Genomic DNA, 13,555 nt, shown 5'->3' with positions numbered 1-13,555 from the left:
TCACGATCGGTTCGCTTCCGATCGTTCCCTTTCGGGGACTCCTCAACGATGCCGAAACATGGCCGCCAGCGCCGCGAAGGATTCCATTTACTTGGCAGCAGCCAAGTATTCCTTGGAAGGTATAATGTTTCCTCACAAAGTTTCGTTCCTCGGAAACATCGCGATGTGTTGATATTTCTTGTTCATCGTTGGCCAGACTGAAGGTCAGAAACTCGCCGTAGAAAATATCGAAAAAGACCACTGCCGCCATTTCGGATGCCGCTCCATGTGGGGATGCTGTGGTGACTTAGAACTGTTCAAACGTTCCACTTCGTAGATTGTACAATATCTTATCGGTCGAATATACGAATCAAAGTACGCTTATTTACAGTGCATCGGAAGAATGTTCTCCTTCTATCCTTAGCGAGAGATGGCGCCACATGTATCGCGACGGTTGTTCCTCGTCGGTTTCCGAAAACTCTTTTTAGCGAGTGTCCGGTCTCTGCCATTTCTGCGCTTTCTTTTCCTGGTATTAAGGCTAGCCCGCATGGTGCGTTTTTCTTGCGTAAAAGCTGAGTTTTCACGCAAGCGCGAAAGCTTGTACATCGCAGCCGTTCGTAGCGCGTGATTCACTGTATCAAAGCAGGTTTGATATTTCACGCAGCAGTCAGTTCACGGGCGTCCATAGCAACGAATCACGGCGTAGCAAGTCACTTCTGGTTCCGGTGCAGCATCGTACTTCCTTTTCAGGAATGGCAGCTGTTACGAAAAAGCTGCAGAAGGACGTCTCCAAGTACAACGCCTTTCCCTCGTGATGGTTCATTTTATGAAATGCAAATCAATTACAAAGGAACGCACACAAAAACAAACATTTCAGGACAGAACAGGAAGGAGACGAGAATGTTGCCAACACTTCGTAAAGCACATACGTCAAACCCGCTGTGTACGCAGCAGCGGGATTTGCGCCCCATGCGGTTTGACAGGCATATTTTTTCACGGTGCGTGGCCATAAGGAGTTCACGCAGCGCGATATTCACAGAAACACGCACCATGCGGGCCGGCCTTTAGAGGAGAAGTGTGGATCTAGCTTCTCGAAGAGCAAACGGAACGAGAACAAATCTGGTGACGTGATGACAGCTCACGAACCGCGTTTTGGGCTACCTTTACGATCAATTTTCGGCAAGTTGGCATTCTCGCAGGAGCCCCGCATTATTCGTGCTCATAAACTACTGTATGGAGATTACCTTCACGGAAGAATAGCAAATTTTACCTGTATTAATTGTCTAAGTAAGCGTTCGAGAATATCGACCATCCGTAAAAAATGACACTTTTCGGGTAGTGTTTTCACATACCTCATGTCGTCTATGAAGTCAAATAAATTGTGCCGTCTGTAGAACAGATCATCTCCTATAACATATTGAAAATCTAAAGGCGTCTTTTTCATTGAACGAGATTTTTGTTTGTCACCATACTCTGCTGCAGCTCATTCGTTTGATGAGGTCGTCTACGAAATAAAAAGTGATATCTTTGCAACCCTCTCCTGCGAAAAGGTACCCTCTCCTTTTCTATTTTAAGAATCTACGAATGTATTTGTTCTTACCCCAAAAACAATCGTCACCATAGTCAGCTGCATCTTATTGGATAGTAGAGGTCGTCTAGGAAGTAAAAAAAAAATGCGCCTTTGTGGAGGACACATACTCCCATAACATGAGAGAAAAAACAACAAAAAACAAACAAACAACAAATAAACAAAACAAACAAACAACAAATAAACGAGAAAAAATCGTCAGCGCATTCACATAGCGTCTGCAATGCAATGTACCATTATCACTCGTTCAAGGAAGTTCGCCTTCTACTGTTCTCGAAGTTCCAATCTTCCAAAGTTCTCCAATGTTATGGGACAGGGAGCCTTCCACAAAGGCACATGTTTTTGTTTGCTTCCTTTTTTTTTTTTTTTTTTTGCGTAAGTACAAATACATTTGTAGACTCTCAGAATCAAAAAGAAGAGGGTGCCTTTTCACAGGAGAAGGTCACAAAGGCATCACTTTTTACTTTCTAGACGACTTCAACTAACGAATGAGCTTCAGCGGAGTGTGGAGTGTGAATTTTTTTCTCGTTTAAACAAAAAAACACCTGTAGATTTTCAACATGTTACAGGAGCGGATCTGTTCTAGAAATGGCACAATTTATTTCACTGCATAAACGACCACAGGTATGCGATAATACTATCCGAAAAGTTTCATCTTTTTACGAATGTTCGATATTCTCGAACGTTTAGTTAAGCAATGAATGCAGGTCAGCATGATAGTTTTACGTGAAGCTAACCTTCATACAGTAGTTTATTAGCATAAATAATCTGGAGCTCCTGCAAGAATGGTAACTTGCCAAAAATTAATCGTAAACTTGGTCCAAAACGCGCTCCGTTCTTGAGGTCATACCACGTCACCAGATTTGTTCTTGTTCCATATGCGCTTCGGGAAGCTAGGTCCACCCTTCCCCTCTAACACGAGGCAAAGAATGCCCAGAAATGACGCATGCATGTGTCAGAAGGACGCGCGGGACAGACAACACTCTTTCGAACTCTTTCATGTTTGGGGCGCCCCCAATACTAAAGAACACAAAATCCTGTGGAAAAAAAAATATATCCTACATACACACCCTAAGGGAATGCACACAATTTTTTTCAGCGAAATCTAAGAAGGTCGAGCTACACCTCTTGCTGGTTTCGGCTGGAATTATGCATCCCCGACACCTGCAGTCGAAAATAAATTACATTGCGTTACATCCGGCTGAGTCGGAGGAGGCTATCGTGTGAAGCAAGTGGGACTTTTACTCATTCGGAATCTATTGGGCCTGTTTGGTAGCAGCTTTCGTCTTCCGAAACACCGAAAAGATGGCGTACCGATGCCATCGTCCAGTGGGCCAGAACAGCTGTGCCATCAAAAAAATAAAATAGTCAGTGATAGTCAGTGACCTTGATGTTAGCGTTTAAGATGCTGTGTTCTTTGAACTTCAGTTGAGAGTCTGCAGTTGTCCTGTCTACTTCTACCGTGTCCTTGTCTTCTTGCTGCTATTCGCCATCATGTTACTTTCTCACGCTGGTTTTGGGTATCGGGATGAAACAGTATGATATACTTGGCAAGGCAAATCCGAATCCGCTTGGACATCCTACTTGGACATCCTACCGCTCTACCTTCAAGCACCGAAAGTCAAATGTGAAATATAAGTGAATTGTTTGCTTCGTGCACACACAAGTAAGTCGTACCTGACGTTCTAAATCGAAACAGAATTACAAGTGACCAAACAGAAGCCGTTATCGCCGCTAGGTGACGTTATGCCTGATGTTCCTATTGGTTGGGGACTTATTGGATAATATTTCGTAGCTGCAAACTAAACTTGCTGAGCGGGATGCCACCGACATGCCTCTCGATTCATAAGTCGTTTTCACTTTGTAGGGTTCATAGTGGTAGGGCCACGTTTCGTTAGGAGCACTAAAGCTCCCCAGGAACCACGACGACCTGCGCCATAATGCGGTTACTCGCCCCCAACAACTGTCCGAGATCAATTGAGTAGCGAAAAAAAATAATAATAATAATAAGGCTCAAGCGATTACCTTACCTGCTGGGTTTACAATGGTAACCGTTGACTGCCTCCTGAAGGGTGCACAGGCCTTCACCTGCTTGGCATGTTGAAGCAGTTCAGGATCAATGTCTCGTGGTTGCATGTCCCCTTGTGCGAGCCGGATGCATGTCTTGGAAAAAACAAGGAAGCAGTTATTCACAGAATGCACGCCAGGATTGTACAACTGAGCACCAGGCAAAACGTATCTGAGTAGAGCATTAAACACTGAACATTGAGAAGTATTTGAGTAGGGTACTACCTGCTCACAAACGTAGCTCGTTACATTCAAGATGCTATCAAGTTATAATTGTTGAAATTCATGAGCAGAATTGGCGGACAAACGAGATTCGTTCATGGAGCAACCACCACTTCCCCACTCCCGTCCCAAGGCATGTTACGCGCTCCCATTCTCACAATCGCCGTGACCATGGTTTCCCAAATTTGGCAACTTGAAGAGGCAGGGCTATTCGTCAGCGAGCATTATCTGGCACCTGTTCCAGGGAATCTCCTATCCGTCGTTCAGTTGATTGCGTCTATAGAAACCAACTGGAAACTGCGAGGGGTTGCACGTCGCTAAATTTAGCCTGTGCAGCGTTAACAATAGTTCGTTAAATTTTTCCACTGAGAAAACACAAAATACACCAAGGAAAAAAACACGAAAGCTTCACCTCACTGAATAATTTGACAACTACTTAAATGGCGCTGGTTTTTCTCTTCTGGTGGAACAAAAATTCTAATATATACCAAAGCAAAATTACCAGAAGCAGACACTTGGAAAACTTTTCCATAGCCTTCAGCGTTTTTCAAGACAACAATTGTACACGGAAAGTGCAATGCGCGCATTCTCTGAACTTGGTGCTACCCCCGCACTCCAATAACAATTCCGTCGTCCCGAAAACACTTGTTGCGTCCAGCTTCTCTAAATCTCTCGTCTTCGATTTTCTTTCTTTTATTTATTATTATTATTATTATTCTATTTTCTTTTTGTGAGCCAAACGGAGTCGACATTTGTTGCCCCGGAGTATTTTATTCCGTTTTAATCGTGTATTGGGTTCTCGTTTCACATTTTTACCTCGTCCATGGACTCATTGATGTGGACTCTTAATGAACTCTTTATATGCTCTTTAATATCGATAAGCGCTGCCGATAGACACTTTTCTCTCTCTCTCCGTCTCTCTCTCTTTGTAAAACGTGACATGCACATGAACCATCCGCACACACGAAATTAAAATCCTTATCGTTGAAAGATGAAAGTCTCTGAAAGTAGATAGATGAAAGCCTCAGAACATCAGTTCTCTCATGATCCTGATCGTTCTCGCGAGAGTTTTAGCGCATCGTACGCTATCGCATATGCGTACGTAACGGATAGCGTGGTTGTTCGCTGCGCAATACGCGAAGTTCCCTTTATGTTTTGCGCGAAAAGAAAGAGTGGAACCCGACGCGTAGAAACGACAGCATATGGTTTTGCATCTTGTTCGAGAACAAGAGTATATTCCTCCTTGAGGTTTACGAGTCCTTTGAAGAGCTGAGGGTAGCCCTTACGCGGATTGCAGAGGTGTACTGTGGCGGTACCCTCGAAACGAGGGGTTGAAGGCACGTCGTTCACTTGTGGGAACAAACAAAACTTTTCTATTACTTGTTTGCCAAGCAGCGATTTGCTAAGTCCCTTCACCACGTAGATCACTTGTTTTGCCTTTTTGCCCTTTAGCTCGAGCTCACAGTGGATCGTTCCTTGGATTTGGAGTGGTTTGCCGTCGGGATCGTGTAGCTGTCTTTTGGGCTTTGTAAGCGTGATGCCTGCCTTACGGTGCTGACAGAACGTTTCATAAGATATAACGGTTTCATCTGCTCCGGTGTCTATTTTGAAAAGATGTGGCCTACCGTTTAGGAGCACTGATATATCCCATCTTGTGTTGCCATATCTCCTCCAGCGATGCATGCGAAGCCAACGTCCTGCTGTGCTTCAATTACGTTCACTCTTGAGGAGGATTTGCACACGAGTGCGAAATGTCCGTTCTTTTTGCATATGTTGCAGATGGCAGTTTTCGCAGGACACTGCTGTCTCGGACGTGGATACCTGCCACTCCAACGGCATGTCTTGCTTCTGGAGTTCTCGGAGCTCTCTCAATATTTTTGGTTGTGCCTCTTCGTGGTTGACCTGTTACCCCTGGAGTGTTTAATAATGCGATCGATGTTGCCATCTTTTTCGGGACCCGGTCGAAGCTGAGCCTGCTGCTTTCGAACCGCTTCATGCTGTCGGGCCGTGAATAACGCTTTGTGGAGGTTGAGGTCCGGATCCAGCTGCAGCTTCTCTGACAGCTTGCGATCGAGGAGTCCTACTGCCCGACGGTCTCGGATCAGATCCTCTTTTAACTCGCTATTGTCGCAAGTTTCCCATAAGACGTGGAGCAGTTACAAAATCCTCCACGGATTCGGCTTCCTTTTGAACTCGAGTGTTGAACAGGGCTCGGTCGTAAATCACGTTTGGTCTAGGTACGAAATACTCTTGGAATTTCTTCAGTACCTTTGTGATGTTGGTTCATTCCTCGGCTTTGATCTTGAACGTTTGAAGGATGTCTTCGGCTTGTTGTCTCATCACATAGACGAACGTGTCCACCAAGTTGGTCTCTTTCTGTCCTTGCAATCCAGAAGCTGACAGAAATCGAAAAAATCTCCGCTTCCATACCGGCCATCGTTGGGTTTGAAGGAGAACGAGTCTGGAGGTGCTACCTCGTACGACGTCGTCGTCACGGGCGTTGCCATACTTCACGTTTAAGGGCTTGGAGTTTGCACAGTTGTAGAAATCCACGCTATACGAAGAGTAGACCCATGGATCCCACTTCTGACGCCATGTTGTGCGTTAGACCCCGTAGAGGAACAAAAGCTCGAGTCGAGCTGCCGCTATAAGAGAGCTGTTTCTTGCACGAGTACCAAGTGCCCTTAGACAAAGCCCGCCAGGAAAGACAAACCAGGGTGGGAATACAAGATGAGTCAACGGCGGGGCTCACATTCACGGCATATAAATAGGTAGGGTTCCGGGTTTTCGGATTTATTCGAAACCTCAACGAAAAATGAAACGTACGGCGGTAATATTTGAAGCAATTCGCATTTATCATTTGTGGGTTTGTGGGATTACAGAATCGAGAACTGAGCAAGAAAAGGCATGCCTTCATGAATGACTGACTGGATGGATGCGCAGATTACATGGCATCGTGGGTTACCCAGCCCTGTGACAAGGAACGGTAGCTCCGTTAAACCAAATTTACCGTGCAGCAGACTTGTACGTATTTAGAGTACTGTATTTAAAATTCTGTATTTTCAATACTATTTGTGGTATCTTGGTATCTTATTCAATACTTTTTCGGGGAAGTATTTTAGTCTATTTCAAATACATTTTGTGGTCTTCTACTGAATACTACTTCTTGGATCGCCTGTCAGTTTTCCATTTTCTCTTTTTTTTTCATTGGCATGCTTCCTCTCCTGGAATCTCCATTCCCGCGTCCATTCGAAACCCTACGTTGACCTTTCTGCAAAATCCCAATTCAAGAGCAAGGATTTTATGGTGTGTGCCAGGCAGTTGCAACAGAGTTCTGACTTGACTCTGTTCTAGCCTTCTAGGACACCCCTGCATGGTAAACTTCTACTCTTTCTCTTTGTAATGTATGACAGATCGGTCAATGACTGCCGCAGGCCCGGTTGGGGCTTTTGTATTTAGGGACATAAATAAGTCATTCTTCACGAGTAGTCAGTTCGCAGAATTGAGACACCGAAAGAGGCGCGTTTACTCCCCTGACCAAACCATCGGACGTTTTTCGAATATGTTTCCGAAACCGATAATAATATTGCAGTCAAATGCAAGCTTTCCTTACCCAAGAAGAAGATGCTTTCGACCGGGAAGACTCACGTGTTTCAAACTGAAACGTGTGTCACTCACGTTCACGTGTTTTTCTACGACGCCTACCAAAGTATCTGAACTGTATCTTAAATAGTTTCCGAAGTATTTGCTACTCAAATTTCATTAGTTTAGTTCTGAAGTATTTATATGGATTACAATTTCGCGGCAGTATTTGCTATCTTATTTTCAATACTTTTTGAGGTATCCTGTACATGTCTGCCGTACATGTCTGCCGTGCAGCTGCTTTCGCGAAGCATTCGTGTAACGCGGTGAAGTTCATCCTTGCCTAGAGGTAATTTGCAGTTGGAGTCAATGAATAGGGCACCTTATTTAGTGACACTTCCAGGTCATTTCAGCCATTTCCAGGTCTGCTTGTGAGACGCCCAGCGCCTATAGAGATTTTCTTTTTCTGTGAATTGTGCTTCCCCTCAAAGCAGACAGGGAAACACAGGTGACGTACAAGTTGCATTCATAAAAGGGCAGCTTGATGCTGCAACACTGATAACATGATCGGACGCAAGCGAAAGCTAAGTAACGATTACGTAGAGGAATACCAGGGTTCCGAGATCCTCATGTCGGCAGGTGATCATGTCATGGACGTCGTTGTCAGCAAGTTCCGCTGCATGACAGTGAGCGTTTTGGGGATGCAGTGTGTCTTTTTCTTTTTGTGAATATGTCGTGAATATTAATAGAGATATGATGAATAAAAGACGAAAAACTCCGAATCCTCGGAACATTATAAACTCCGAAAACCCGGAATCATACAAATAGGGCTTCTCGTTTTCTCGCGATGTTATTTCAGATGTATTACGAGGGAAGGCGACCATAGGTGAAACAGAGACGTTATCTTATGATGTTATAAGCCAACTCAAACTATTACTATAGTTTCGTTTTCTGCTCACTTGCAAAAACATGTTGCGAAAACAAAAGACGGTAAGGCTGCTCAGCGTAACCTTCCAGTAAGTTCACGGGAAAAAAGCCTGAGCTTGGGCGACACGGAGGACAAGAAACACAAATACGGTGAGTTCACACCAGCAAAAGCAACTTATTCTAGATAGCACATGAGTTTCACTGTGCAGGATGGGAAAAGGGGAGGTGAGAGCATTGACCCCTTCACTTCTCGGTTGTCACTCCTCGTAGCCCTGTTAGAAAAAAACACGGCCAGCCGCTTTACGTGAAGGGGAATAATTTGCTTGGTTTCTACAAATGACTGAGGTGTGAAGATATTTCCCACACCCTGCGGCCAAAGCAAACAAACAAAGAAACAGAGTAACCGTGGATGGTGGGAACGACCGGAGAATTACACCCATGGTGCTCGAGGGCGGCCTGGAAGACATTCACAGACGCATCCGAGGTGCCGGGTTACTCGACTCGGGCTGTTTTTTTTTTTCAGGCGTCCGAGACAAACAGTGGCAGCAATAAATTTGTGGATTCCGGGCATGTTGTCGCTAGCCAAACCAATGTTTGCGGTATAGTATGTTTTGAATTTTTGTCTTGTCTCGTCTGGCACCGGGGTGAGAAGTAACAGATGTATCTGAATGCATCTTAAGGGACTAAGTAGAGGAGACAAGGGGAGTCGCTCAGTAGACTTGGTCGGGACATCTAGCTTGCTCGATTCCGGGTGGCGCAATCAGGGACATTGGTGACTTCGAAAAGCAGGGGCGGTCAGTGGCGGTAGTTAACGGTGGTCACACGTATCCATGATTGATAACGACGGGTGTGACGGCGAAGAAATCGTCACACTACAACACAACAGTCAACGAGGACTTTGTGAGTGTTTGCGTGTACGTGTGTCGTCTACCAACAGAACATCGACCCAACAAGGGCCCGACCCTTTCGAGCTCCAGGACCCTCAGCCGGCACCAGGTAGGACTTTGTTTCTTTGTTGCCTGTCTTACCTCTGTTGTAACCGTTGCTGAAAATGCAGAACACATAATTTTGTAACATGCGTGGTATTCTATATGCATTGGTTAGTTCATTCGTTTAAAACCCTCGCTGTTTCTCAGGTAAATATTTGTTTTGTTTAAGCTACATTGTCTTTGTGACTCCTCTGATTTCACAGTCTCGTGTTCACACGTGCCGCAAGGTACGCATTGGCGGTCCAACCTCTTTCTTCTGTGTTCTTGCTTACGAGGTAGGGTGTGCTTTGGGTGAATCGCACAGGTCCAAAGTACATATCGTGGAATTAGTCCCGATATTCCCCTGTGAGAATCGTCTGGCTAACCAGACGGGGCACCCCCGCAGGACCTCGTGACAAGCCCACACTCTACAGCAAAATTGTTTCTGCTGTCTTGAGTAAATTGCTGTTGCTGATTTGTTAATGGCCCCCCGTGTAGCCTAAACATGGGCTTTTTCTTCCATGGATTTTGTCCACCAGCTTGCCTGAGCAAGCCATTAAACCAGCTCTTTAATAAATGCAGGCGCATTTTTTTAACGCACTTTTCAGGCCGCGGTGTAGCCGCGTCGCGTCACGCTTCTTGGAGACGGGCAGGTTGTTCAGAAATGCGCACCAAAGACTGCAGTGACTTTAACAATTAATGAACGAGATTACAGACGAAACCCATGTTTCTGCACGATGCCCATTGCAACTTATACTAGGGTCTGCCGTTGCGCTGCACACCATTGAAATATTAAGGAATATGCTAGAAAGAAACCTCAGCAACTGGGGTATACAGGCCAGGCCAGCGCCATATTCAATCAGCCAGCACTGCGCGGCAGCGCTCTGCTCCGCCGCTAAGTTTAGCGGATAGCATTACGTATATACACAGCACACTAATCATTAGAAAAGAAGACCTGTGCTCAAAGATGAAACACGTAAACGGTACACACACCAAACGTCCATGTACGTTACGCATAACAGCTGTGTGTGGAGTTGAGAAGGTATATTTACCGCATGCATAAAAAGAAAGAAAGAAAAACCCGGTACGCATACACTAAACATGACGCAAAGAAGGTTTTTGGAGCAGTAACACACAGCTCTAATCCATTAGTGAAACCTTAAGATTGGGGAAAAACACAGACACGACACGGATGCCACGTGGGGACGCGGTCACCACGTTCGCCCACCCCACCCCACCCACACTGCCACCGCCGCTGCCTCGTCCAGCCTTGGCGCGGGGGGAGGGGGGGGGGGACAGTGGATGGGAGCGGACAGTGACAAAATCCGTTGTCAACGGAAGCAGCGGAGCAAGCGTTGCCAACAGCTTTCGCCTGTTTTCACGGGCTAAAAATACGCGACGTTCCCTCGTCTGATTCTCCTCCGGGCACACACATTGAGGGAAGAGCCCCGTTGAACTCCATTGCTCTCCTCCGATCCTCCTCCCCGCCTGGCCTGTTTCACGTCAATTCAGGCAGGGAGGTCCCATCGACCTCTTGGATTTTTATTATTTTTTTATATTTAGAAGCGCATCGTACGTGATGACCAACAGTGGTAAAATGAATAATTTATACAAAATATTTTTCACGCAAAAAAATCCAGAAAATCCGGCCCTGAATTCGAGTGTTTCAGTTTTGCCGTGTCTGCACGCGTATATCTCCCGAGTCTTAAAAGATACTGCAGTCAATTTTTTTTTATGCTGTAGTATGCCTACAGGCCAGCAGTCCGAGCGCAAATTTTGGCGCGCAGGAGCAACGCTCTGTGATATAAAAAATGGCGAACATGCTCTCTCATGCGGTTTTGGTCCAATTTCGACGCGTGATTTCTCTGACTGTAGGTATTTTTCACTACCCTATTTGGTATCACTTCACTCAGCTTTTGATGCTCTTTCATCTGGTATATATATATCGTGCGTGTACCCCCTACAGGTATCTGCTGAAACAGGCAAATGTCAAGGTATATTTCGAAAAAACAAGGATTTTGAGCGTCCGTTTCTCGAAAAGGCCCCTTTTTATTTCCTTTATATTTTGCCAGGACATGGCCCGATGTTAGACCTTCCATCTTACGTTAAAAAATTCTGCTTCAAAAGGCGTACACTGGCAATTGGCCCGTTAAAACGCGGCCCTAGTCTGCGTGCGTACGTGTCGGAGCCCGGCTGCCTGTACCGCGGGATGGCGGGCCTCGTGTCGATGCTCCCTTTGTTTGAGCAAGGTTGTCTGGCCTTAGCCTTACCTGAGCTATTCGTAGGCAAACTTTTCACGTCCTGCTGAAGAAATAATTCACTTCTGGGAGTTAGTGATTTCCAACAAAGCATCATAATGAAATCCTACGTTGCCGTAAAGCCGTATTTCAAAGGCTAGGTCAAACTTAATTGTCAGCGAAGGTATAAAACCTCACTCTTGCAAGCTCCGTACACGGTGATACCAATACGGCACAAATAAATATCGAGTTAGGAATTGCTTTTTTCCAGGGTCCCCGCAAGTTCCTGGCTTTACTTCATTTTACGATATTTTCAAGTTATGCAGAGGGCTTTTACCACGAAATGCGTGTGCTGTGCTGAACTTGCAGCAGTACATTTCTTCTCAGGGCTAGGGAAGTGGGCGGGTTCTCGCATTTGTCATGGTTACATTAGATACGTTAAGAGCAGAGCCATACGGGAGACGCACCTAATGCACTTCGATTTCGCTCAAAACTGGACAGTAGCCATGCCTAGCGAACTACAAGCGTGCCACTGCGGAAAACAGATTTCCATATTCACATGTGTGGTAACAGCTGGCACGGAAACGCACAGTTTTCGTGTGGTGAGCGAAGACTTCTGTCACGGTTCAGCACAGTCACTGTTAGCTTCCATAGCTATTGAAGAATGCCTTGACGAGAATGTTCCTCTTGCAGCTAATGATTTACGTGTCAGATGGAGCGGCGAGCCATTTTCAAAATCGGCATAGGCTCTACCAGCTCTCCAAATCTACTTTTGCGAGCGCGACATGGCTGTTCAGGAACAGGCCACGACAAAAGTGCGTGTGACGGGATCGGTGCACAGGATAGGTGTGACAGGAATCAAGCACCATGCCATGACACCTAACTTGCGTTCAATCAAGCGAGACGTCATCTTAGAGTCACAAGATGTGATAACGTGCTTGCCAAAACACCTAACGCGCGTCCATTTACTCCATGTACGGGCTGAGGACGTGGCTTCTTTTACAATGCAAAAGAAAAAAACAATGGCTAAACCTATACCGCATCAAAGTGGCATACCGGGTTCGCATGCGTGGCAAAGCAAGACACCGGAAAGTCTAGGCCGAAAAACATTTATAGCTAGTACACTCTTAGAAATGAACTTCACCACATAGCACGCTCCTAGCCAACCATCATCCCGAATGACAAGGTTCTCGCTCCTGATTTGTTGAAAACGGGAGGAGGAGCCTATTTTCTGCCGTGCATAATGGGCACAAAATAGGCTCCTCCTCCCGTTTTCAACAAATCTAGGGCGAGAACGGTGTCATTCGGGGTGATGGTTGGCTAGGAGCGTGCTATGTGGTGAAGTTCATTTTTAAGAGTGTACTGTGGACAGTGAGTGCAGAAGACTGACGTTTTCATAGAACATTAGTGAAATCATTTGTCGCTGTCATTGCAAAATACTGCCTTTTCACAGTCTTGTAATTATATCGACATAAACTACCCCTTTTGATTACACAAAGTTGTCCCTTTCTTGTACGACATCGACAGGAGGCCCGCCATCCCACGGCACCGGCAGCCGAGCTCCGACAAGTACGCACGCAGACTGGGGCCGCGTTGTAACGGGCTAATCGCCAGTGTATGTCTTTTGAAGCAGGATGTTTTTACGTAAGGTGAAAGGTCTAAGATCGGGCCGTGTCCTGGCAAAATATAAATGAAATAAAAAGGGGCCTTTTCGAGAAACGGACGCTCAAAATCATTGTTTTTTCGAAATATACCTTGACATTTGCCTGTCTCAGCAGATACCTGTAGAGGGTACACGCACGATATATATACCAGATGAAAGAGCATTAAAAGCTGAGTGAAGTGATACTAAATAGGGTAGTGAAGAATATCTACAGTCAGAGAAATCACGCGTCGAAATTGCAACAAAACCGCACGAGAGAGCATGTTCGCCATTTTGTATATCATGGAGCGTTGCTCCTGCGCGCCAAAATTTGCACTTGGAC

General features: G+C 45.6%; 1 protein-coding gene across 3 annotated transcripts in view; it reads right to left on the bottom strand.

Annotated features, from left to right (window-relative positions):
- LOC135375679 (spatacsin-like) overlaps window positions 1-13,555 on the bottom strand; it is a 504,414-nt gene that overhangs the window by 94,368 nt on the left and 396,491 nt on the right. For all 3 annotated transcript variants that reach the window (XM_064608337.1, XM_064608338.1, XM_064608339.1), the window contains one exon: window positions 3,598-3,730. In XM_064608337.1, coding sequence (XP_064464407.1) covers window positions 3,598-3,730 — 133 coding nt within the window. The remainder of the gene's footprint in view (window positions 1-3,597; window positions 3,731-13,555) is intronic.

Source organism: Ornithodoros turicata, unplaced genomic scaffold, assembly GCF_037126465.1.
Source record: "Ornithodoros turicata isolate Travis unplaced genomic scaffold, ASM3712646v1 ctg00000915.1, whole genome shotgun sequence".
NCBI classification, from domain to species: Eukaryota; Metazoa; Arthropoda; class Arachnida; order Ixodida; family Argasidae; genus Ornithodoros; species Ornithodoros turicata.
This window is presented reverse-complemented; position numbering and strand designations above follow the sequence as displayed.